We start from the raw sequence: 22236 nt of genomic DNA on the forward strand, positions 1-22236 counted from the left end.
GGGCCGCATCCGAGGTGCTCGCCAATTTGGAGAGGGTGTTGGCTCAGGAGTTCTCGGCTCGTGGGACTTACTGTAGAGAGAAGCATTGGAAGTGGCGGGCTAACTCTTGAACTTCAGCGATGTACTTAGCCATGCTTTGTTCTCTGGCCTCGTACTCACTGTTGACTTGATTCACCACCAGCTGCGAGTCGCTGAGGACTTCGACGTGCTTGGAGCTGAGGTCTCGGGCGAGCTGCAACCTCGCCAAGAGGGCTTCGTACTCGGCTTTGTTGTTGGATGCAGGGAACTCGAATCTCAACGTATAGTCTATGACGATATTGTTGGGGGTAAGGAGAATGAGGCCTGCTCCACTCCCCTTGCCGTTGGATAAGCCATCAACAAAAAGTCTCCACACGGGTGGGGGGGGGGACCTCCTCGGCCGATCGTGCTTCTTCTGGCTCATCTTCGCGAGGCTGGCCTAGGGGCCTACTGAAAGTGCTTTCTACTACAAAGTCAACCAAGGCTTGCGCTTTGATCGCGGGCCTTGGCTGGTACTGTATGTCAAACTTCGATGGTTCTATTGCCCACTTAATCAGGCGTTCTAAAGTCTCTCGCTTGGCGAGGACAACCCTAAGGGGCTGATTTGTTAGGACCGCTTCGAGTGGGCTTGGAAATACGGCTTGAGCTTTCTGGCCGAGGTGACGAGGGCGTAAGCTAGCTTTTCCACTTCGGGGTACCGGGTCTCAGTGTCGTTGAGGACCTTGCTGACATAGTATACAGGTGTCTGAACTCCGTCATCTTTCACCGGGACCGAGCTGACGGCCTCGTCTCCGGTTGATAGGTACAAATACAGGGTTTCCCCTGATACTGGCCGAGCGAGGAGCGAGAGTGAGGCGAGGTATAGTTTGAGCTCGTCGAAGGCACGCTGGCACTCCTCTGTCCATTGGAAATCTTTTAGCTTTTTGATGGCGTGGAAGAAGGGAAGGCAGCAGTCTGCCAACTTCGACATGAAACGGTTGAGGGCGGCTATCCTGTCGGTGAGTCTCTGAGTCTCCTTTACTGACCGAAGGGGTGCCATGTCTAGATAGAGCTTCATGTTGAATTTAATGCCCCTTTGAGTGACGACAAAGCCTAAGAATTTCCCCGAGGTAACCCTAAAGGCACACTTGCTCGGATTGAGCTTCATGTTGAATTTACGCAGAGTATCAAAGGTCTTAGCCAAGTCCAAGGTGTGCGCTTCGGACTTCAGGCTCTTCACCACCATGTCGTCCACGTAGGCTTTGACGTTCCTCCCCATCTAATTCTTGAAAACCTTGTTGATAAGGCCAAACAACATCACTTTGTAGCAATACGTGTCTTGCTCAGTTATGAAAGATGTCTTCTCCTCGTCATTGGGGTGCATCTGGATCTGGTTGTACCCGGAGAAGGCATCCATGAAGCTGAGTAGTTCATACCCTGCAGTGGCGTCGACGAGGTGGTCTATCCTCGTTAAAGGAAAACTGTCCTTTGGGCAGGCTTGGTTAAGGTCTGTGAAGTCAATACAGATCCACCATTTCCCATTAGCTTTCCTTACCAAAACCACATTAGACAGTTAGTTGGGGTAAAGTACCTCACGGATGAAGCCGACGTCGAGTAGCTTATCAACTTCCTCTCCTCTAGCCTTACATCATTCCGGTGCAAAGTTCCTCTTCTTTTGCCGAACTGGCTTAGAGCTTGGGTCCACGCTTAGCCTGTGAGTAATGACCAAAGGGTCAATTCCGGGCATGTTAGCGGCAGACCAAGCAAAGACGTCGGCGTTAGTTCTGAAGAAACTTACCAGTTCAGATAGGCGTTCAGGGGGGAGGTTAGACCCGACGCGGACTGTCCTTTCTAGGGTTGACTTGTCCAAGAGAATCGAGACGAGGTCGTTCGCTGGTTGGCCTCGGCTCACTTGTTCTTCTCGGGGGTTGAGGCCTTACAGTGATAAGGCATCCTTATTCTTTCCCTTCAGTGCTGCCACGTAGCATTGGTGGGCGATCTGTTGGTTCCCACGAAAGACTCTGACGCCGTGCTCGGTAGGAAACTTAAGGGCTAGGTGATAAGAGGACATGGCTGCCCCTAGTGCATGAAGAGTTGGTCTTCCCATTATTGTGTTGTAGGGAGAGGCAACCTTCACCACTAGGAACTCATGCATCCAAGTCACCTGGTGTGGTGCTGTCCCTACCGTGATGGGCAGGGTAATCTTTCCTTCTGGCCTGGTGACGCTGCTGGAAAAGTTGACGAGGGGAGCGTCAGCTGGCTGGAGTCTCTCTGGCGCGAGCTTCATTCTCTCATAGGTGTCATAAAAAATGATGTTGGCTGGCAAGCCACTATCTACCAAGATCTTTTTTATAATAAAATTGGAGATGATGGTTGCGACCACGTGGGCATCGTTGTGGGGGATAGTAACCCCCTCTAAGTCCTCGTCGGTGAAGGCGAGGGCATGTGGACATCTTGGCCTCTGCGAAGCGTATGAGTACTTTTGCTTCTTCGGGATAGGTTCCTGGATGTTGAGCTGCCTGGAGTAGGCTTTTTGAGCCGAGGCCGAGGCTCCACCTGAGGCCATGCCCCCGACGATGACGTCGATGACGCCTGCCACTTGTTGGTGGTGGTGCTGGTGTTGCTACTGGGATGACGAGGTGTCGGCCTCTCCTCTGACGAACTGCTTGAGGTATCCTCGGTGGATGAGGGACTCTATTTCATTCTTTAGGTCGTAGTAGTCCTCGGTGTCGTGCCCGGTGCTGCGGTGGTACTTGTAGTACTTCCTAGGGTTCCCCCTCTTGGGGTTCCGCTTCAACTTCGTCGGCCACTTCACGAACTTCTCTTCCCCTATCTGCATCAGTATCTGAGTGTGGGTGGAGTTAAGTGGCGTATAGTCTTTGTAGGCCAAGGCTGGAGCCAGTGGCTTCTTGTTGTCTTTGCCACCATTGTTACCAGGGTGGCGCTGGTCTCCACCTTTCCTCTTCTTCTCCGAGGGCCCGTCGTGGCGCTCGACTACCCTTTCTTGGTCGTTCCTGGCCGAAGCCTCTTCGGTCGCAATGTATTTTTGTGCCTTTTTGAGGAATTCGAGTTTGGTCTTCGGTGGGGTCTTGGCAACTGAGCACTTGAGAGCCGAACTGGGGCAGAGTCCGCTAATGGCCGCGTGCATGGAGACCATAGGGTCGAGGTCTCGAACTTCGAGCTCCTCTTTCTTGAAGCGGTCGATATAAGACCGTAGTTTTTCACCCGACTCTTGTTTGAGCGACATTAGAAAGACTACGCTCTTCTGGCATTGTCTGCTGTTGATGAAGCGGGCGAGGAACAAGCTGGAGAACCAGCGACAAGCGGCCCCCCTGAAGGTAGCCTGGAAGGTCCGGCACGTCAAGGCGTCAGAATATCCGTACAATATCATGAGCGCTCTGAAACTCTCCAAGTGGTCATCGGGGTCAGTGCTTCTGTCGTACGTCTCCAGTGTGGGAGCCTTGAAGTGTTGGGGAAGAGGCTCCAAGATGATTTCCTGAGTGAATGCGTCCATGCGACCCGTGGAGTTGTCGTGACTGGTTGAGGTGTCGACTCGACTCTCCTTAACCTTGCGGGGCTCATCCTTAACAGCCCCAATCTCGGCTCGCAACTCGGCAATCCCTGGGTCAGCACGGGCATGGGCCCGACTTCTATCTTCGCGGACTCGATGGGTGCCGGCTCGGACTCCTGAATGCTCCGAGACAGGGTCGTGCGCTCCTCTGTGGGTGCGATGGTCGTTCAGAACGTCCCTGAGGTTTGAGACGGGAGGCAGAGTGGGATGGTGTCGGCTCTCGCCATGGGAGTGACCTCCAAGGCGACCGAACTGCTCGCTATCGTCCTGGGGGGCCTCCTTACGACGGCGGTGGTGCTACTCCAAAGATTGATGACTATCTTCGGATTGAGCGGGCACACTCTCCTTTCGGCTAGGAGGATAGACATTCCTTTGAGGTGAGTCCGGGAGGTGGTTATTGCCCGATTCTAATGGTTCGACCAGCAGATTACCGTGGCCGAGGGCCGGTACCTCAATGTTTTCGCGTCGGTCTTGATCCTCTAACACCCCAGCGGGGCGGTTGCCTTGAGAGGGACCTCTTGCTCGGGGGTAGACTTCTTCCATTCGTTGGGTGAGGGGGTCCAAACGATCGAGGACGGCCTGAAATTGTTCGTAGGTATCCAAGTCCGGGTTGTTCTTGGCTTTCCTCAGCATGACTTCCAAGCTTAAAGGGGTTTTGGGTCTAGAGTGTTATTATTGTTTATCCTGGAGTGGGGGTCGTCATAGCATCCACATTTCCCACGGACAGTGCCAATTGTTGCCGTGCGGGTTGGCCAAGGGCAACAAGGTAATTTCACTCTTCAGGTTCCGAGTGTTGGCTGAAGACCTCGAGGCCTCGGAAGAGGTTGACCGAAGCCGAGGACAGCGAACCAAGGCGAAGTACTCCTTTCGAGGACTATAGTAGCCGAGGACTGCTAGTCAAGGCGACGTCATGGGTGACCTGAGATACTGCAAGACAGGGAGTGTCAGAGACCTCGGGGTGGATACCTGAGGCGGAGGCTTCAACGCTCAAGTTAGTATGAGGTGTGAAGCATGGGGGGAGTGCGAAAGTGCTCCTGGAGAGAGTCCTCGGATGCACCGGATCTCCCTAAATTAATGCTAGGTAGACAATGTAGGTGTAGGAAGTAAATGAGAGAGTGATCTTGGAGTTACTACGTTCCAGCCCCTTTTAAGGGGCAGTTATCTCTTATTTATACTTGAGCATGCTGGTAGTAGGTGAAGATGAACGCCTTGGATGAGAGCCATACGAGTTCAGGCTGCAAGCCCTGGTGGTACGCCAGATAGTTATGTGATTGGCTCTGTACGGAGGCAGCAAGGCTCCCTCCTACTGTGGCTGACGTTAGCAGGCATTAGTGGGCTGGGCCAAGCTAACCCACATCAATGGGTAAATCAGATTAACCAAATGCAGTCATTTTATTGGGCTGGCACACCCATATACAGCAGCCCAAGTAGCACACACCTTTGTAAAAGAGGTGACCCGTTTGCATGGAACCCCACGATCCATTGTGACGGATAGGGACCCAACTTTCATGAGCCGCTTCTGGACTGCATATTTTAAAGCCCAGGGGACTCAGTTGAACCACACCACCAGTTACCACCCACAAGCCGACGGATAGTCTGAAGTTGTTAACAGGTGTTTGGAAACTTATTTGAGATGCTTCACGGGGAAAGGCCTAAACAGTGGATGAATTAGCTTCCATGGGCCGAGCTGTGGTACAATACCACCTATCACTCATCACTGGGAATGAGCCCATTTAAGGCACTGTTTGGGAGGGAACCACCTCTTATACTCCCCCTATGAAGTTGGGTCGACAGCAGTGGTGGAAGTTGAAGAAAAGCTACAACAGAGAGATGAAGTTTTGAAGTCTTTGAAGGAGCATTTGAACCGGGCCCAGCAGCAGATGAAGGCCCAGTATGACAAGAAGCATAGGCCGGTGACCTACCAGGAAGGAGAGTTCGTGTTCCTGAAACTTCAGCCCTACCGCCAAGTGTTAGTAGCCCATTGGAAGTGGCCTAAATTTGCACCTCGGTTTTTTGGGCCTAAATTTGCACCTCGGATAGTGGGCTGAGTAGGAGAGGTGACGTACAGATTGGACCTTCTGCCATCTTCTCGTGTCCACCCAGTCTTCCATGTTTCCCTACTAAAGAAGAGCATAGGATCTCACATGGATGCTAGCCCCACATTGCCTGAGTTCGATGAGGAGGGACACCTGCAGCCCGAGCCTATGGTGGTTCGAGATTTAAGGTGGGTAAAAAGGGGTAAAGCAGTGCACAAGGAAGCCTTGGTGGTTTGGAAGCACCTGCCCAAGGAGGATGCATCCTGGGAAGACTGTGACAATCTCAAGAAGATGTTTCCAGGCTTCAACCTTGAGGACACGGTTGTTTTGAAGGAGGGGCGAGTTGTTGGGGCCCCAGTGCATATGAAACCTCAGGCCCATACCACTAACCAGCCTGAGGACCAGCCCACATTGCCTATAGAGAGGCCCGCGAGGAGCACAGCATGATGAAGGAAGCCAAACGCCCGTCCATTCGCTTATGTACACAAGGAAGACACGTCAGCCCTGAACAGTCCCATGCACATGTCGTGATCTCCTTGTGAACTTTATAAATATCTGAGAATAAATGAGTAGGGCAGACCTGGCTTAATCCATTTTCCTTCTTCTTCTCTTAGTAGGAGGTTAGGCCTCCCTCGAAGAGACCTCTGCACTGGGCAGTATCCCATCAGTTCACCTCTAGGTGCATCCTATAGATCTTTGGAGATATGGGACCCAATTGTTTAAGATTTCAGCCAAAATTGTTGGGGTGGAAGAGAAGTGTATTGTTAAAGGAGGGGAATACAATGCTTTATTAAATTTGCCACTTATGTCTTCTTCCTATTTACTGCATGAACTTCTATTTTGAATACTCTTGAAAGGATGATAAGAAACTTTGTATGTGGAAGGGCCAATCAGAGAGAGGAAAGGTCACTTGGTCCCTTGGTCAGGTGTTTGCAGGCCAAAGATATTTGGAGGTGTGGGTATCAGAAATCTAGGTTACCTAAATGAAGCTTTATTACGCAAATGGACTTGGAGATATGGGGCTAAAATAAATGATCTATGGAGGAAAATTATAAAACATAAATATGGAAGTAATATGATGAACTGGGAGACTGCACCTATCCTTATATGGTCAAGTATTTGTTGAGGCATTATGAAACATAAGGAGTTATTTCATTGGGAGGTATCCATCAAGTTGGGGAGTGGGGAAAGAACTTTGTTTTGGAAGGATACTTGGTGTGGGTCTAGGCCATTGATGGAGTCCCACAACTATACCACATTGATCTAGATAAAAATGCATGAGTCAGGGACTGCTATGAGCATTCAGGGGACAGGCTGGTGTGGGTTGCAAAGATGTGTAGGAACATACGGCAATTGGAATCTGAAGGTCTAGTTCAGCTACTGGAGCTATTGGAGAGTCAGATTCCCAATCCACATGAGTGGTGGTGGAAGCCACAGCATTATGGAATATTCTCTGTCAGATTCTTCTACAAATCTCTTACAGTCCACAATGGAGACCTAGTTATTTGATAGTGGATCTGGTCTTCAAGAGCACCTGTTAAGGTAACCTTCTTTATTTGGATGATCACCGTAAGTTCCCACTAGAGTGCAGCTGATTGCAAGAGGGATGCAGATGGACTCTTCTTGTGGCACAAGTGACTCAACCTTAGAATCTGCTGAATAAGGAACACCTACTCCTGCTGTGCCCACTCTCCTACAAAGCTTGAGCTCAGTTCTTGCAGTTGTTAAAAAGAGTTTGGGTGATACCTGGTGATGTGCAGAGTTTAGTATCCTCTTTGTCTCTCCCTGGTTTTAGCTCAAGAGGCAAAATTCTGGAAGCTGACTCCTCTTTCTATTTTCTGGTCTATTTGAAGAAGCACAAAAGTAGGGTGTTCAAGAATACTGCTCAGCTGGTGGAAGCTCTTATAGGGAAAACTGAAAGAACCATATTTTTGTGGGTCTGCTGTCTTAAGAGCTTTAACCATTTCATATTCCAACACTTTTGCTCAAAGTGGGATGTGATTATTTTTTATGAAAATTGTGATGTCTTGAATTTGGGATAGTTCTGTAATCTGTATGTTTCATCCTCTTTTTGTACAGATTTTGTGTACTTGAAAAATCTGTTGAGGGAGTTTTTCCTTCTCATTAATGAAAGATTTGTGTTTTTCTCCAGAATGTTCAGTTATAGGGTAAATGACTTTGTTCTGCACAATGATTTTGGTTAGACTGTGAGCTGAACTTAGTGGAGAGAAAATTATTAGGTTTTAATTTCCTATAATAGTTTTCAGTAAGTCTGTTGTTTATGATTACTTTAGATGCCTCACTTTATACTGTTTCATACTGTAATTTGAAGTTATAACCCTGTACTACTATTGGTCTTCCAGGTGTCCTGCTTGTAGAAATTACAAGGTAAAATTTTCTATAACTTTCAGGTTTACATCCTAATGCATATTATTGATTAACATTTTACTTACTTAATAAGCAAAACTTGTGCAGCCTCATTATGAAAGGGTTGCGAGGGTTTTTAATGGACCTGATGCTGCACATCCGGGTATTGTACTCATGGCAAGGGTAGATTGTGCATTGAAGGTATACTTTCATGGATTTGGTAATCATGTAAATCTATGATCCCCTGTTCTTAGAACTCTAATTTGAGTTCATTCATATTTTGGAATGTGTCTATCCTCCCTAATAAAAGTCTGTTACTGATAAAAAAATAGATGTAGTTTGATGATTTGTTCCTTTTTAAATGTGTGGCAGCACAGATAAATACAAAGCTCTGCGACAGGTTTTCAGTTGGTCATTATCCTATGCTACTTTGGGGGGCCCCTTCTAAATTTTCTTCTGGTGGTTGGGAACCCAACAAGGAAAAAAGTGAAATACATGCCATAGATGATGGACGCACTTCTGAGCGCTTGCTTTCTTGGATTAATAAGAAAATTGGAAGGTATTACCTTTTTAATTGAAATGATATTGTGTGTATCTTTTGTATCTTTAACTAATAATGTGGGATTCTGGCTGGAACTAGCATGCCATTACTGTGATATATAAGTATTTTTTTTCTGTGGTTTCTAGATGTTATAATATTTTGTTATTCTTAAATTGTGGGCCCTATCCAAGTCACATTATAATTATTCTTAACTTTTGGGCCCTATCCAAACATTTGTCTGGTTTTAGGCTTCAAACATCCTAATTAATGGATAATTCTTTATGTTGAAAGTTTTCTTAGAGAAGATACTCACTAATGATCACTTAACCAATTCCCAATAAATTGGGATATCCAAACTTTTGTGCTTGTTCCAGATAGTTCACACACAAAAAATAATGATTTTATAGTTTTAATTGTTTTTTAAGAAGACATTTTATTAGGATGAATGAATGAACAACATTACCAAATAGGGGGTTCTACTCTGCTCTGGTTTGCTTGCTCACCGAAGCTTCGAGAGAGAACCCCCTATTTGGTAATGTTGTTCGTTCATTCATCGTAATAAAATGTCTTCTTAAAAAGCAATTAAAACTATAAAATCATTATTTTTTGTGTGTGAACTAAGAACTTAAGACCTAACATGGACTTGTTTGGGCTTGCCTCGAGGGGCGTGGTACAAAGGCAGCTCATAGAATCAGGAATGTAATATGTTTTACATCACATTAGTTACTTGAAATAATGCAATTGAGAAAAAAAGAGATTGTGGGATTTATATGCTTGAAAATGTTTTATATATTTGATTTTATTTTTAAATTCTCATTTGAATATGCTTTACATGTTATATATATGTATTTTAATATTAGATAATAGGTTTTTTAAAACATTTATTTTAAAATTAAAGTTTATATTTTTATTAATATTATGTTTAATAATTTTTTTATTTTTTAGCCTTTTTTTTTTAATTTTTGTGCCTTGCTTAAAATGGTGCACACCTTGCCTTGCGCCTCAGGCGCAAATTGACCCTTGTGCCTTTTTTGCGCATTGCGCTTTTAAAACACTGTTACCATCTGAGAATTTCACCGTTTCAGCAGTGGGGAGCACATCTTTGTCTACTCCAAATGACACAGCCTTCAAATCCTTGAAGGGATTAATATTCACAGAACCTTTTAGATTGAATTGCTTCACAACTTCCAAGACCCTTCCCCAATCTGTAATTTTATTGGCTGTTGTTAAAATAACTTCCTTCTCCCAAGCTCCTTTTTCCGCATCTATCAGCATCCTTCAACTTTTGGTTGCACTACACACTATAGCTTCTGGAGCTCCTTTTTTTGAAATTTCCTTCTTCGAGTTCACATTATAGCTCTGTTTATCACTGACCTCTGGACCATTGCCTTGTTTTGGATTCCATCTTTCTTCCACCTTCAATAGAAACTCCTGTAATAACCATGACAATATCTTGCACCAAGTTACAGGATTTTAGACTAGGCTTAATCAGTTTCTTTGATGCGTGGGGTCATCTAACCCCATGGCATGATGGTTTTTAGTTAGGATTGCTTTGTTTTATTGATGTGCTTGTATTTTGTTTTCGTGCCTTTCTGGCACTGATCCCTGTACTATCAAAAAAAAAAAAAGAAACTCCTGTAATAAGTCTGCAAACATTCTCCAGCCTTATCTCTTTCTACCCTCTAGCACACATAACATCTGTTTTTTGTTATCACCAAGCATTTCCATTATCACTACTAACCAACCTTTTTCGTTTTTCCTCATCTCAACTTCAAACCTTTTCCCATCTGCGCCCACTGCACTCTTCCGACCTTGTTTCTTAATGGAACAAGTTGTCCCATCCATGAAGCCTTTCAGCCATCCAATCACCTACTCAGCTTCATAAATGGTGGCTCTTATTCTTCTCTTATCTTTAATGATCACCTACCCTTGTTTCTACCTTCTTCCAAACTGAACTTCTTAGCTTCAGTATCCACTTCTCTTCTCCATTTTTCTGTTGATGGAAACTGAACTTCCCGACACTTGGATTCCAGGCCTGGTTGGGTTACTCAGACTTGAGACTTCAAGTCTATGTCCTGTCCAGAAATTTACAGTCCTGGGCCAGGTTTGTTTTGATATGGCCAATGAAGTCCAGACCATCCAGTGATTGGAAAGATGGAAAGCCTGATATATGTTTGGTCATGGATTCTGTTGGAGCTTGGATCAGTGATGCATGGATTCTCCTAAATGGATGGTGTGCCCATATAGGGGTCTGATACTACAGATTCTTGAGGACACTTCTATGCAACATTTCCCTTTTATCTCCTAGTTTATTTGATGTAAATAAACAGTTGATGTACCAGATGATTGCCATTTTTCTTACCGAACATTACTTAGTAACAAAGGCAACATATTTTTGCAAGTATATGATGTTAGAAAAGGATTTTATGAGTTCAGAAGACAAAGAAGAGGAAAAGGAGGAGAATTCGGAGTTTGAAGTTTGGGCCTGTCAATCGTTATTGCTAGAGGTGGAGACTCAAAAGGATGTAAACATTAAGTCCTTTGGTGCAGATTCTGAAGTTAAAGTGACAGTAGTTGAAGTTACAGGAGAAATTGGAGGTGGTATTGGCAGGACTTCATCTGGAGTGAGTCAGGCTGCTAACATCAAAGGAGGGTTCAGGTTCAGTCACTTCAGTGAATTTGGAAAACTGTGTTTGCAGAAAGATGGTGGAGCTTCTGTGATGATAAATGGAAAAGGTAACTTTGGAAACAAGGAAAATACAGACATGTTTCAAGGGGAAAAGCAAGGGGGTAAGTTTGAAGGAATTGAAAGTGGGAAGTTAGGGGGAGAAGAAAAGAACATAGTAGAGTCTTGTTCAAAAACTTTTAAAAGAAAACAGAAAAAGAAATTACTCAACTTTTCCAGTTTTAGAGAAGAGTGAGATTGCAGAATTAGAAGAGGAAGGAGGAAAGGGGGAGGAGGAAGAAAATGATGGTGAAACAAGTGACGAAGAGATTGCTTTGGATGAAACCCATGAACTTGAATAATAGGTTGATTTGGAAAAGGTTGTGCATGTAGAAGCTGAAGTTTGCAAAGCTTTGGGTGTAAATGTCCTAGGGGGTGAGGATTGCGTTAGGAAGATGCTCAAAGAATAGGAAGAGAAATGTCCCATGCCAGTTAAATATAGTGAGTTAGGCCCTAAAGAAAATGTCTCAACGTCAGAAAGAAAGTCTTCATACTCAGAGATCATTTGGTTTGAATGAAGTTGTTAAGAAAAATATTGAGGCCTCTAAGGCAAGTCAACTGTTTAAGAAAAACTCAGTATTAAAGTTGGAAAGAATCAATTAGGAAGTTAAGGTTGCAAGGAAACTTAGGGAGACCTCTCTGACAGTCAACAGATTTAGAAGGAAGAGGAAATACTGAGACATATTGGTTTCAAGTGTCTTTGCTAGATTGAGAGGAGGTTTATTTGGGATTGGGTTTGGGTCAAACAAGAAGCTTTTGAAGCCTTCAAGGATTGTAAAGAAGTAGAAAGCTCCTCGTTGACCTTTTTTGGGTGGTTGCATAGTTTTCTTTTTTTTTTTTTTTTGATCAATAACACTTTCATTAAATCATCAGTAGAAAATTTACAAGTGGAAGACAAACACACTTATCTTCCAAGAGCCACAAAGAGCTTCAAGAAAGGAAAAAAGGAAAAAAAGACACTAACGTTACAGCTTAGCCCAAAACAGTGAATCCCTTTCTGCCCCTTGTTTAGCTAAACCGTCAGCTAGGGAATTAGCCGATCTTTTAATCCAACATGTCTTAACTTCCATCTCCCGCACCAGCCACTTGAATTTCCTCCTCTCATTATTGTACTTCCATAAACCATTTTGATCTTTAGTCAGCCACCCTATCACCACTTCTAAATCCCCTTCAATTATGAGTTTCTTGATGTTCAATTCCTTAGCTTTCCAGACTCCTTCCATAACTGCAAAGATCTCAGCTCTAAAGGAGTCACCCACTCCAATTGGGCCTGAGAACATGGCAGAGATGACCCCATTTTCATCCCTAAAAACACCCCCAATCCCTGATTGTCCCGGATTTTCCCTATTACACCCATCAAAGTTTAATTTCAAGAATGCACTAGGTGGGGGGGTCCAAGCCACACTCATTACTGGCTTGGTCTGTGTGCAATTTGCAATTTCACCCCCAATCCCTGGTTGCATAGTTTTCAAGGCGCCAAGGCAAGGCTAGGTGACAGGGCGGTGCCTTGTTGCCTAGGCATCGCCTAGGCAATGGATTTTTTGAAGTAAAAATCACATATCCTAGGGTAGTTCCCTAGGTTTCATAACCAAGTTTCTTTAATAACTATCCATAATTTTCATAAGAAATTATGAATCAACATGTTTAAATCTAGAGAATCAACATATTTATGAGAAGAGAAATAAGAAAGGAAAGAAAATTAAAAAAATATAGGGGCTGAACCCCTATTTTTGTTATAGGAAAAGAAGAAAAGAAAAGGTGGAAGAAGAAGAAGATGTGGAAGAAGAAATATGTTGATTAGACAAAATTTTAAGTTCTTCCCTTACTTGTTAGTTCAGATTTTGCAGTCATTGAGGGTTCAATACAGCAGTTAGCAATGTTTGTGTTGATTAAACCCTAACAAATAAGAAAATAATAAAAAGAAATTAGTTTATAAACACAAAAAATGAATATTTTTCTTTAATAATGTCTATTTTATAATTATGATCTCAAAAAAATAATAATATAAAAGTATTTTATTACACAGTATGAAAAACTGCTTGGCAACTGGGTGAGGCGAGCTTCCAAGGGCGCCTTGTCGCCTAGGCGTTGCCTTGACAACTATGAGTGGTTGGTGGTTCACCTGTTATTTGGTTTGTTTTAGTCATTTGGATTTTGGTATTCTCTAACATTGGGGTTGGGTGGCTTGTTGAAATTTCCTGAGGCTTTCTTGTTTCATGGTTAGTTTGGTTATATGTGGGTGTTTGTTCTGGGAGGAGAGCTTTATTGTTTCCGGTTTGAATGTCTATTGACAGGGAGGGGTGGGTGGGGTTGGAAATTTTTCTCTTTTCTTTTGGGTGACCTCCACCTTCCTTATGATCTTTTTGAATCAACTATTTTACTAGCATATTCTTTACCATAGATGTGTCAGAAAATCCATGCTTTCTTATCTTGCCAAGTCAGACTCTTGGACATGTGTTGGATTCTGACTCTCTTGTCTGTTTCCATGCAATACTGCTTTGGAGATCTTAATTTCAAAATGCTTTTAATACAATTGGTATAGCAGCATCTTTTGTCATGATAATTATAGCTTGTTAAGTGATGTGTAGGATTTAGAGATACTAGAGGTTGTATCTTTTATGCATGGTGCAGGCATGCAATGCCTCAGTGTCTCCTTTATAATCCCTTGGAATTGGAAGCACCAATTATCCATGATATTCCAATGAAATGGACTCAAAGATGTGTGCTAAATCTGCAATATATGAATAGTTGATTTTCTGTCTTCTCTTCATTTGTGTTTGCACATGGTGCATGAGGTGTCTCATCAATAATCTTTTTCCTTTTGTACATTATTGTTGCAATGCCTCGGTGCCTCTTTTATAGTCCCTTGGAAGCACCAGTTCATCCATGATATTCCAATGAAATGGGCTCAAAGTGGTGTGCTAAATCTGCAATATATGAATAGTTGATTTTCTGTCTTCTCTTCACTTGTCTTTGCACATGATGCATGAGGTATCTCGTCAATCTCTCTTCTAAGGCTTTTGCCTAAAGTTGAAATCGCCACCACAAATGAAAATCTTTGATGGGGCAAGGGAATTCCCATATTAGCTTGTCGACTAATGAGTCTCCTACAGTTTGTAGCTGTCTAAAAGGGAGTATACTGTCAGTTCCTAATGCCTCATCAGAAGCTTGACAAAGAATTTTCAGGCAAATGATATTTAATATATGCCTTTATCTAAAAAGGAAATAAAAGGAAAAAGTCTAAAGCACACGGATGTTTCAGTGGAAGGGGATTCAGTGGTGGTTGGTGGGCCAATTAAGAGTAACATAATAATATTATAGGTAAGTGACTTTGGAGATTTCCTGATGAGAAAGAAAATTGTGGGCTAAGGTAGTGGTGAGTATTCATGGGACGACAAACGGCTGGGACACTGGAATTAGAGCAAGGACTACAAGAGCATCCCTGTGGAAAGCCATCCAAGCCATCCTTTATTCTTGCCTTGGATCAGGTATGATTTGCACTTTGGGAACTGTATTAAATTTTGGGAACAAATATGGGTGGGGAACTCTCCTTTGAAGGATCAATTTCCCTCTTTGTTTGTCTTGTCTTGTTACAAAAATGAGCCTATTTCTACTTTCCTGGTTCCCTCCAATTTTGGCTCTGGGTTTGGTTGGGATTTGGGCTTGAGAAGGGGTCACAAGCAGGTTGGAATGAAGATAATCAACTGGAGTGTAAGAGGTCTAGGAAGTGCCAAAAAGAGGAGGACAATTAGGAATACTGTCAGAAAAGAAAGACCAGATCTGATTTTGATTCAAGAAACCAAACTATCAGAGATGAATAGAAGATGGATAAGAAGTATTTGGGGAGCCAGGGGCCTAAGCTAGTCGTATGCCCCATCATGGGGAACCTCAGGAGTATTGATAAGGGGTCACAAGCAGGTTGAAATGAAGATAATCAACTGGAGTGTAAGAGGTCTAGGAAGTGCCAAAAAGAGGAGGACAATCAGGAATACTGTCAGAAAAGAAAGACCAGATCTGGTTTTGATTCAAGAAACCAAACTATCAGAGCTGAATAGAAGATGGATAAGAAGTATTTGGGGAGCCAGGGGCCTAAGCTGGTCGTATGCCCCATCATGGGGAGCCTCAGGAGGGATTTTGACCATTTGGAGGAACGAGGAAATGGAATGTGTGGAGGAATTGATTGGCAAATATTCAGTCTCCTTAAAAATTAGAAGATCATCGAATGGGAGAGAATGGGTGGTAACCAATGTATATGGCCCTAACTCCTATAGAGACGAGGAGGCTTTTTGGAAGGAGTTATGTGCTATTAGGGGAATTTGGGGGGGGCCATGGTGTGCGGGAGGTGATTTCAATGTCATCAGATTTTTGGGGAACACAAACAACCTGAACCAAGGAATCACTACCAACATGAGGAAGTTTAATAGCTTAATTGATTCCCTTGAACTGAGTGAACCTCCGATTCTACGGGTGGACTATACTTGGTCAAATTTTCAATCCCCCAACCTGTTCCAAACTGGATAGGTTTCTCATTACTCCCGATTGGGAAGAATCGTGGGGCTCAATAGTAGTGAAAGGGCTACCTAGGGTTACTTCAGATCATTGCCCCATTTCCATTGAAAAGGAAATTCCAAGGGGCGGCCTTACTCCATTCAGATTTGAAAATATGTGGTTTGAGGATTGTACATTTAAGACCAGATTGAAGGATTGGTGGCAGGAACTCAGACCCTTGGGGAGTTTGAAAATGTTAAGCTTTGCTAGGAAATTAAAGAGGCTAAAAGGGAAAATAAAAGAATGGAATAAAGAGCATTTTGGGAGGGTAGAGGAAATAAAAGATAACATAGTGAGGAATATTGAGGAGCTAGACAAGAAAGAGGCTATAAGAAATTTATCATAAGGAAAGAGAGAGGATCGATGGAAAATCAAGCAAGAATTGGAAGAGATGTTAAGGAAGGAGGAAATCTGTTGGAGACAGAAATCAAGGTGTCAATGGATTGTTGAAGGAGATGGCAACACTAAGTTTTTCCGCACAATTGCAAATGGAAGGAGAAAGAAAAATTTAATCCTTAGTGTGGAGGAGGGGGGTCAGGAAATAAGAGAGAGCCAATCACAAGGTTCTTTGCAAACCACTTCAAGGAAATTTTCACAAATTCAAGCGGGGCGACATTAGAGCTACCGGAAATGGAAGGGGATAGTTTTTCAGAAGAGCATTCTCTTTTTTTGAAAGGAATTTTACTTTGGAAGAAATCAAGGATGCAATCTTCTCCATGGAAAGATCTAAAGTCCCCAGGCCGGATGGATTTTCAATGGCCTTCTTTCAAGAATGCTGGGATTGGTTGAAAATTGATATTCTATTAGTGTTTAATGAATTCTTTCTCAAAGGAGAGGTATCTCGAGGGGTGAATGCCACTTTTATCACTTTAATCCCGAAGAGGAGGGAGGCCAAAACTCCTAAAGATTATAGGTTAATTAGCCTTGTTGGGAGTGTATACAAAATTATTCCAAAGGTTCTCTAACAAATGATCAAGAAAGTGCTACCCTCGATCATCTCACCTTTCCAAGGTGCCTTTGTGGAAGGAAGGCAAATTGTGGATCAAATTTTAGTATCCAATGAGTGTGTTGTAGAAAAAAGAAAGGGTAGAGGAAAAGGGTTGGTGTGTAAAGTGGACCTAGAGAAAGCCTATGATATGGTTAACTGGGAAGTTCTCCTTCAAACGTTAGAAAGGTTAGGTTTTGGAACCAAATGGAGATCCTGGATTCGGATGTTTAAGTTCTGTTCATTACTCAATTCTTATTAATGGTGTAGCGAAGGATTTCTTTTCGGGTGAGAGAGGAATTAGGCAAGAAGACCCCTTATCCCCTTTACTCTTCACTTTAGTGGCTGAAGTGTTGAGCAGAATGGTGGCGAAAGTTGATTTCCAAGGACTGATTAGAGGGTGGAGGATAGGTAGGAATCAAGTGGTTGTTACCCACCTCCAATTTGCAGATGACATAATATTTTTTTGTGAGGGAGGTAATGAGGAAGGAGTGGTAAACCTAAAGTTACTATTGGATAACTTTGTGGGGGTGACAGGTCTAAGGATAAATTGGTGCAAAATTGGCATTGTAGGGGTTAATTTGGAGGAAGGGGAACTCCATAGATTCATAGAGATTTTGGAGTGTGAGATTAGAAGTTGGCCAATTAGCTACTTGGGTTTACCTTTAGGAGGAAACCCTAGATTAGAAGGGTTTTGGAAGCCAGTCATTGAAAGATTTGCTGGGAAGCTAATTCTGTGGAAGAGGAATTATATCACTCACTCTAGGTGGAAGGATAACATATATTAGAGCCACTTTGGCGAAAGACATGAGAGATTTCCTCTGGGACCCAGGAGAGGAGAGGAAGGTTCACCTGATTAATTGGGATCAAGTTAGAAAGCCCAAGGATCAAGGGGGTTTGGGAATAGGAAACCTTTCACTCAGGAACTCAGCTCTATTAGGAAAGTGGCTGTGGAGATTCCCTTTTGAGAGCGACAGGTTGAGGCACAAAGTCATTGAGAGTATTTATAGTTTGGATGGAAATGGTTGGGATGCAAAAGTTGCTCCTCATGTTTCTTCAAATTCTCCTTGGAAAGCAATTTATGAAATCTACCCTACCTTCCTTAATTCCATTTGACTTGATGTGGGTTAGGGCAATGGAGTTCATTTCTGTGAAGACCTTTGAGTGGGAGAAAGCCCACTTAAAGATCTTTTTCCTAACCTCTATACTTTGTCAAACTTTAAAGGGGAAATTGTATGTAATTTGGGAACTCCTAGTCCAAATGGGGTCAATTGGAATCTGGGTTTCAGAAGGGGCCTTAGGGAAAATGAATGTAACTCTTTAGTTCAGTTGCTGGATCTAATAGGACAAGTTCACTTGGACCCATCCTTGGAAGATTCCAGAATTTGGAAAGGCTCTTCAGATGGCCTCTTCTCGTGTTCTTCCTTTTTTAATGTTCTCGCTTCACCTAGCATCCCTGTTGGGGATTTCCCTGTGAAAGAAATTTGGAGTAAGCCTATCCCCCCAAAAATTCAAGCTTTCCGTTGGGAAATTTTTCTTGGCAAGGTAAATACCTATGATATGCTGCAGAGAAGAAGGCCTTTTGCTTGCCTTTCTCCTCACATGTGCTCCCTTTGTAAGGAAAGTGGTGAGTCCCTGCTACATCTATTATTATCTTGTTCCTTTGCACATCACATTTGGGAATTTTTTTTTGTACTCTCTTTGGTTGCAGGCAATGTTTTAAAACGCGGAGGCGTGACGCGAGGCGTTCCACTATCTAGAGGCATGAAGTGTAGTTCAGAACTCAAGAGGCGTAAGCCTCCTGAACACAAGGAGGCATAAGCCTCCTTAAGAGGGGGTTAGGAGGAGGATGAAGAGGAAGGGGGGATCTCATTTTTTTTTTAATAAAAATCTTTTATATTAAGAAGAATAAAGATGCATAACATTAGAGGCATACGCCTCAGAGGTGTTAGTGCCTCTGGCATACGCCTTAGGGCATTTTGGGAGCGCCTCGCTTGGAGGCGTGCCTCCAGGCATACGCCTCCCACGCCTTTTAAAACGCTGGTTGCAGGTGGGTTTCCCCTCAAGATGTGGAAGGACTTTTCAACCGAGACTTCTTGAGTCAACCAAAGAAAAGTGGGAAGGTTATGTGGAGAGCAATGAAGGCAACTATTTGTTGGGTGATTTGGGAAGAAAGGAGTAACAGGATATTCTTGGAGAAGAGTTGAAAAATGGAGAAGGTGATTGACACCATTAAAGTTAAAGTAGCTCATTGGGTAAAATTTTTGCATATCTTTCAAGACTTCTCAATCACAGACATGATAAGATCTTGGACAGAAGTAGCACAATCCTCAAGAGTGAAAGAGAAAGTAGAGATGAAACGGAAACCTCTAGATGGCAATAGGATTAAACTGAATTTTGATGGAAGCTCTCTTGGAAATCCGGGACTGTCAAGTATCGGAGTAGTAATCAGAAATTCTGAAAGGAGAATATTAGCTTTGTTCTCTGGACCGATTGGCATTGGCAACTCTCTAAAAGCTGAGTTAATGGCACTGCTACAAGGGCTGAAGATAGCTAAGCAGCTCGGACTAAGGCATATTGAGGTTGAAGGGGATTCCAAGGTGATCATCTCTTGGGCTAAAAACAATAGAAGTACTCTGTACAAGTGATAAGGGAAGTGGAAAACGTTGCAAAGGAGTTAGAGGCTGAATTCAAATGGGTTAGGAGCGCAAATGGGCTAGCTGATTATCTTGCTAACCAAGGGGCTTTGAGGCAACAATTGTTTTGGGCTGCAATGTAAAGTGGGACAGAAACATGTACTAGTGTGGGAGCGTTAATCCCATACACAAAGCTGTAAAACTTTAATCTAACCCTAAATTCAAATAAAGTTCTCTTTTGCTGATAAAAAGAAAAAAAATTTTGGTGGGAGTAGTATTGGCAACCTAGGGCCTTTGGGTATTGGTGGTGTTTTTAGGGATGAGAATGGGATTATAATTGCTATGTTCTCAGGCCTAATTGAAGAGGGTAATTCTCTTAGAGCTGAGATTCTGGCGGCTATAGAAGGTGTTCAGAGAGCTAAGGACTTAAAGTTGAGGAAGCTGATCATCGAAAGAGAGTCCAAGCTGGTGGTAGAATGACTGAAAGGAGATGTAAATGATTTGTGGATGTACAGCAATGAAAAGAAGAAATTTCAAAGGCTGGTAAAAGACATGGAAGTTAAAGTGGTTTGGGCTCAATTGTAATCTTTCTGTTTTTTCTTGTTTGGGGGAGATAAGAGAGGACCGAGAGGTTATCTCCTCCCTTTATACTCCTTTTACTCTTTTTATTGATTAATGAAATCCTTTGTTATTGATAAAAAACATAATAATATTATAGGTTTCTTGGAAATATAGATACATAATGAGGGAGGTCAAATTGTTGGCTATGGGGTTGAGTGCCATGTTTAACTGGGTTCAAAGATCAGTGAACAATATGGCTGATGCATTGGCATTACAGAGGATGGACAGAAATCCATTGTATTGGGGGACAGTCTCCCAGGGGAGATAATTGTAACAATATGTTTAATAGTAAAATAAAAAAATCAGGTTAGCTGGCCAGGGTTAACCTATCCAAAAGGAGTGCCAGGCACATTCCTGTTTTCGATTTCTGTATATCATTCCTTTTTCATATAAATAAAAAAAAAACTCATGTTTGTTACTGTTCAGAAGAGGGTAAGATGATTTGGAGTTCCTCATTATAGTATGTTCAATTCTGCCAGATGCTTGTGTCAACAAAGAAAGCGTTAATAAGATGAAGCCTTCTTGTATTTGTACTCTCAGAAAAGCTTATGTTGCTTTTTAGTTGTTGTTTGTGGTCTGGTGATATAATTTGTTTGAAATGAATTTCTGGTATTATATATTCCTTTATGTGGATGTGATAACTGTTGGCTTCAAGTTAGGTATTATGATAAGTACAATTTTGTTACTATTCATTACAGTTCATATGGTTTGGATGATGAGAAATATGAAAATGAGCATCTTCCACTAAATGCATCAGACCCTGGACAGGTATTCCAGATTAACTATTTTTTCCAATGATTTCTCTCTCCCATGTTAGTTTAATGGTGTATTATTTAAATTCAAGCATATTATTTAACTTCTACAATCCATGTCCTGTGAAAGATTTTACGAGCTTTGTATGATGTTGAGGAGGCAACTTGGAGTTCCTTTGATATCATCTTTGAACACAAGGTATGCCACAATTGTCCAGTTAGATTAGATTGTTCTCTAGCTTGAGATTTATGAACTCATCAACCTCTTCTTGTTCTGCAGATGATTAAGTCGGAGACTCGGGCCCCACTTATAAGGTTCCTTCAACTCTTGGCGGCTCATCATCCTTCTAGGAGGTTAAAATCAGATTTGTATTTATGATTCTTTGATATACTCAGTTTTTCTTTAGTCTTATACCCAGTATTTTGTGTATCAGGTGCCGAAAGGGAAGTGCAGAAATTCTTATGAATTTTGATGACTTATGGCCTTCGGATCTGTGGTCTCCCTATTCAGAAAATAGTGCCATTTCTCATGAAAATAATTCACTTAAGAGTTTCCATATTTGTGGAAAAGAAGTTCCTCGTGGATATTGGGTGAGTAGAAATAAGTGTTGGAATTTATGCTTTTTATATTGTGTTCTAAACTAATCACTGTACTTTTAGTTGATAATTGTTATTTTAATTAATGCAGGTATAAGAAAATCTGTTAACACCTTAGGGTTCTAACTTTTGGATGGTCAGCATTAAGTGCTAACTAGTTACATGTTAAGTTGTCTAGTTTACTTAGTGGGATCACTAAAATCATTTTCCCCCCACAATAGAGTTTTTTACAATGTCAAAATTTCTCTCTCTCTCTCTCTCTCTCTCTCTTTCTCTCTCTCTGTGGATTTATTAACATGAATGTGCTGGTCTGCTATTGTGAATGAGATTTAGAGTGCTGATATTTTGTAACAGTTTCTATTCTACATGAATATTATTTCTATTGTTTCCATTTTAACTAAGATACCTTTCTATTAAAGAACAGGTCTGAGTTTCATGTGCATTGCCAACCACTGTGGAGAATGGAGTAGGTGGGATTTGCAATTCCTGGTTCTGTTAAATTGGAATTGATCCCATTAGGAATTTAGAGTAGCCAGCTGTTTTGACATTGTTGAAATCTTTTGAGTGGATCTTGAAGAGTGATCTTTGGTGGTGCTGATTCTTCTGATTGAGTATTCATATAGTTCTGAGGTAGCATTTGCAGGGAACATGCCCTAGATGTATGGTAGGGATTGGAATAGTTGGCAAGTGATGTGTCATATAATGCTGGTGGTGAATATATGTCATCATGAAGTTAGAAGGGTGTATGTTGCATGTAGTAAAAACCTCTGTCATGGGAGGATTCAATTACATTTGGGGATGGTTTAATGCTGGCAATGCCCACAATCTTCTTTCCTTATCAGTAGCAAAAAAAAAAAAAG

The 22236-nt window shown here is 42.5% G+C and overlaps 1 protein-coding gene across 3 annotated transcripts in view; it reads left to right on the top strand.

Annotated features, from left to right (window-relative positions):
• The window catches only part of LOC104587749 (sulfhydryl oxidase 2-like), a 51387-nt gene that overhangs the window by 19456 nt on the left and 9695 nt on the right, over positions 1-22236 (top strand). For 2 of the 3 annotated variants that reach the window (XM_010245469.3, XM_010245470.3), the window contains exons 2-8: positions 7968-7992; positions 8080-8172; positions 8349-8530; positions 20726-20795; positions 20910-20978; positions 21060-21133; positions 21214-21370. In XM_010245469.3, coding sequence (XP_010243771.1) covers positions 7968-7992; positions 8080-8172; positions 8349-8530; positions 20726-20795; positions 20910-20978; positions 21060-21133; positions 21214-21370 — 670 coding nt within the window. The remainder of the gene's footprint in view (positions 1-7967; positions 7993-8079; positions 8173-8348; positions 8531-20725; positions 20796-20909; positions 20979-21059; positions 21134-21213; positions 21371-22236) is intronic. The other variant, XM_088903203.1, reaches the window with a different exon arrangement.

Source organism: Nelumbo nucifera, chromosome 4 (genome assembly GCF_055504915.1).
Source record: "Nelumbo nucifera cultivar China Antique chromosome 4, China Antique-T2T, whole genome shotgun sequence".
Lineage (NCBI taxonomy): Eukaryota > Viridiplantae > Streptophyta > Magnoliopsida > Proteales > Nelumbonaceae > Nelumbo > Nelumbo nucifera.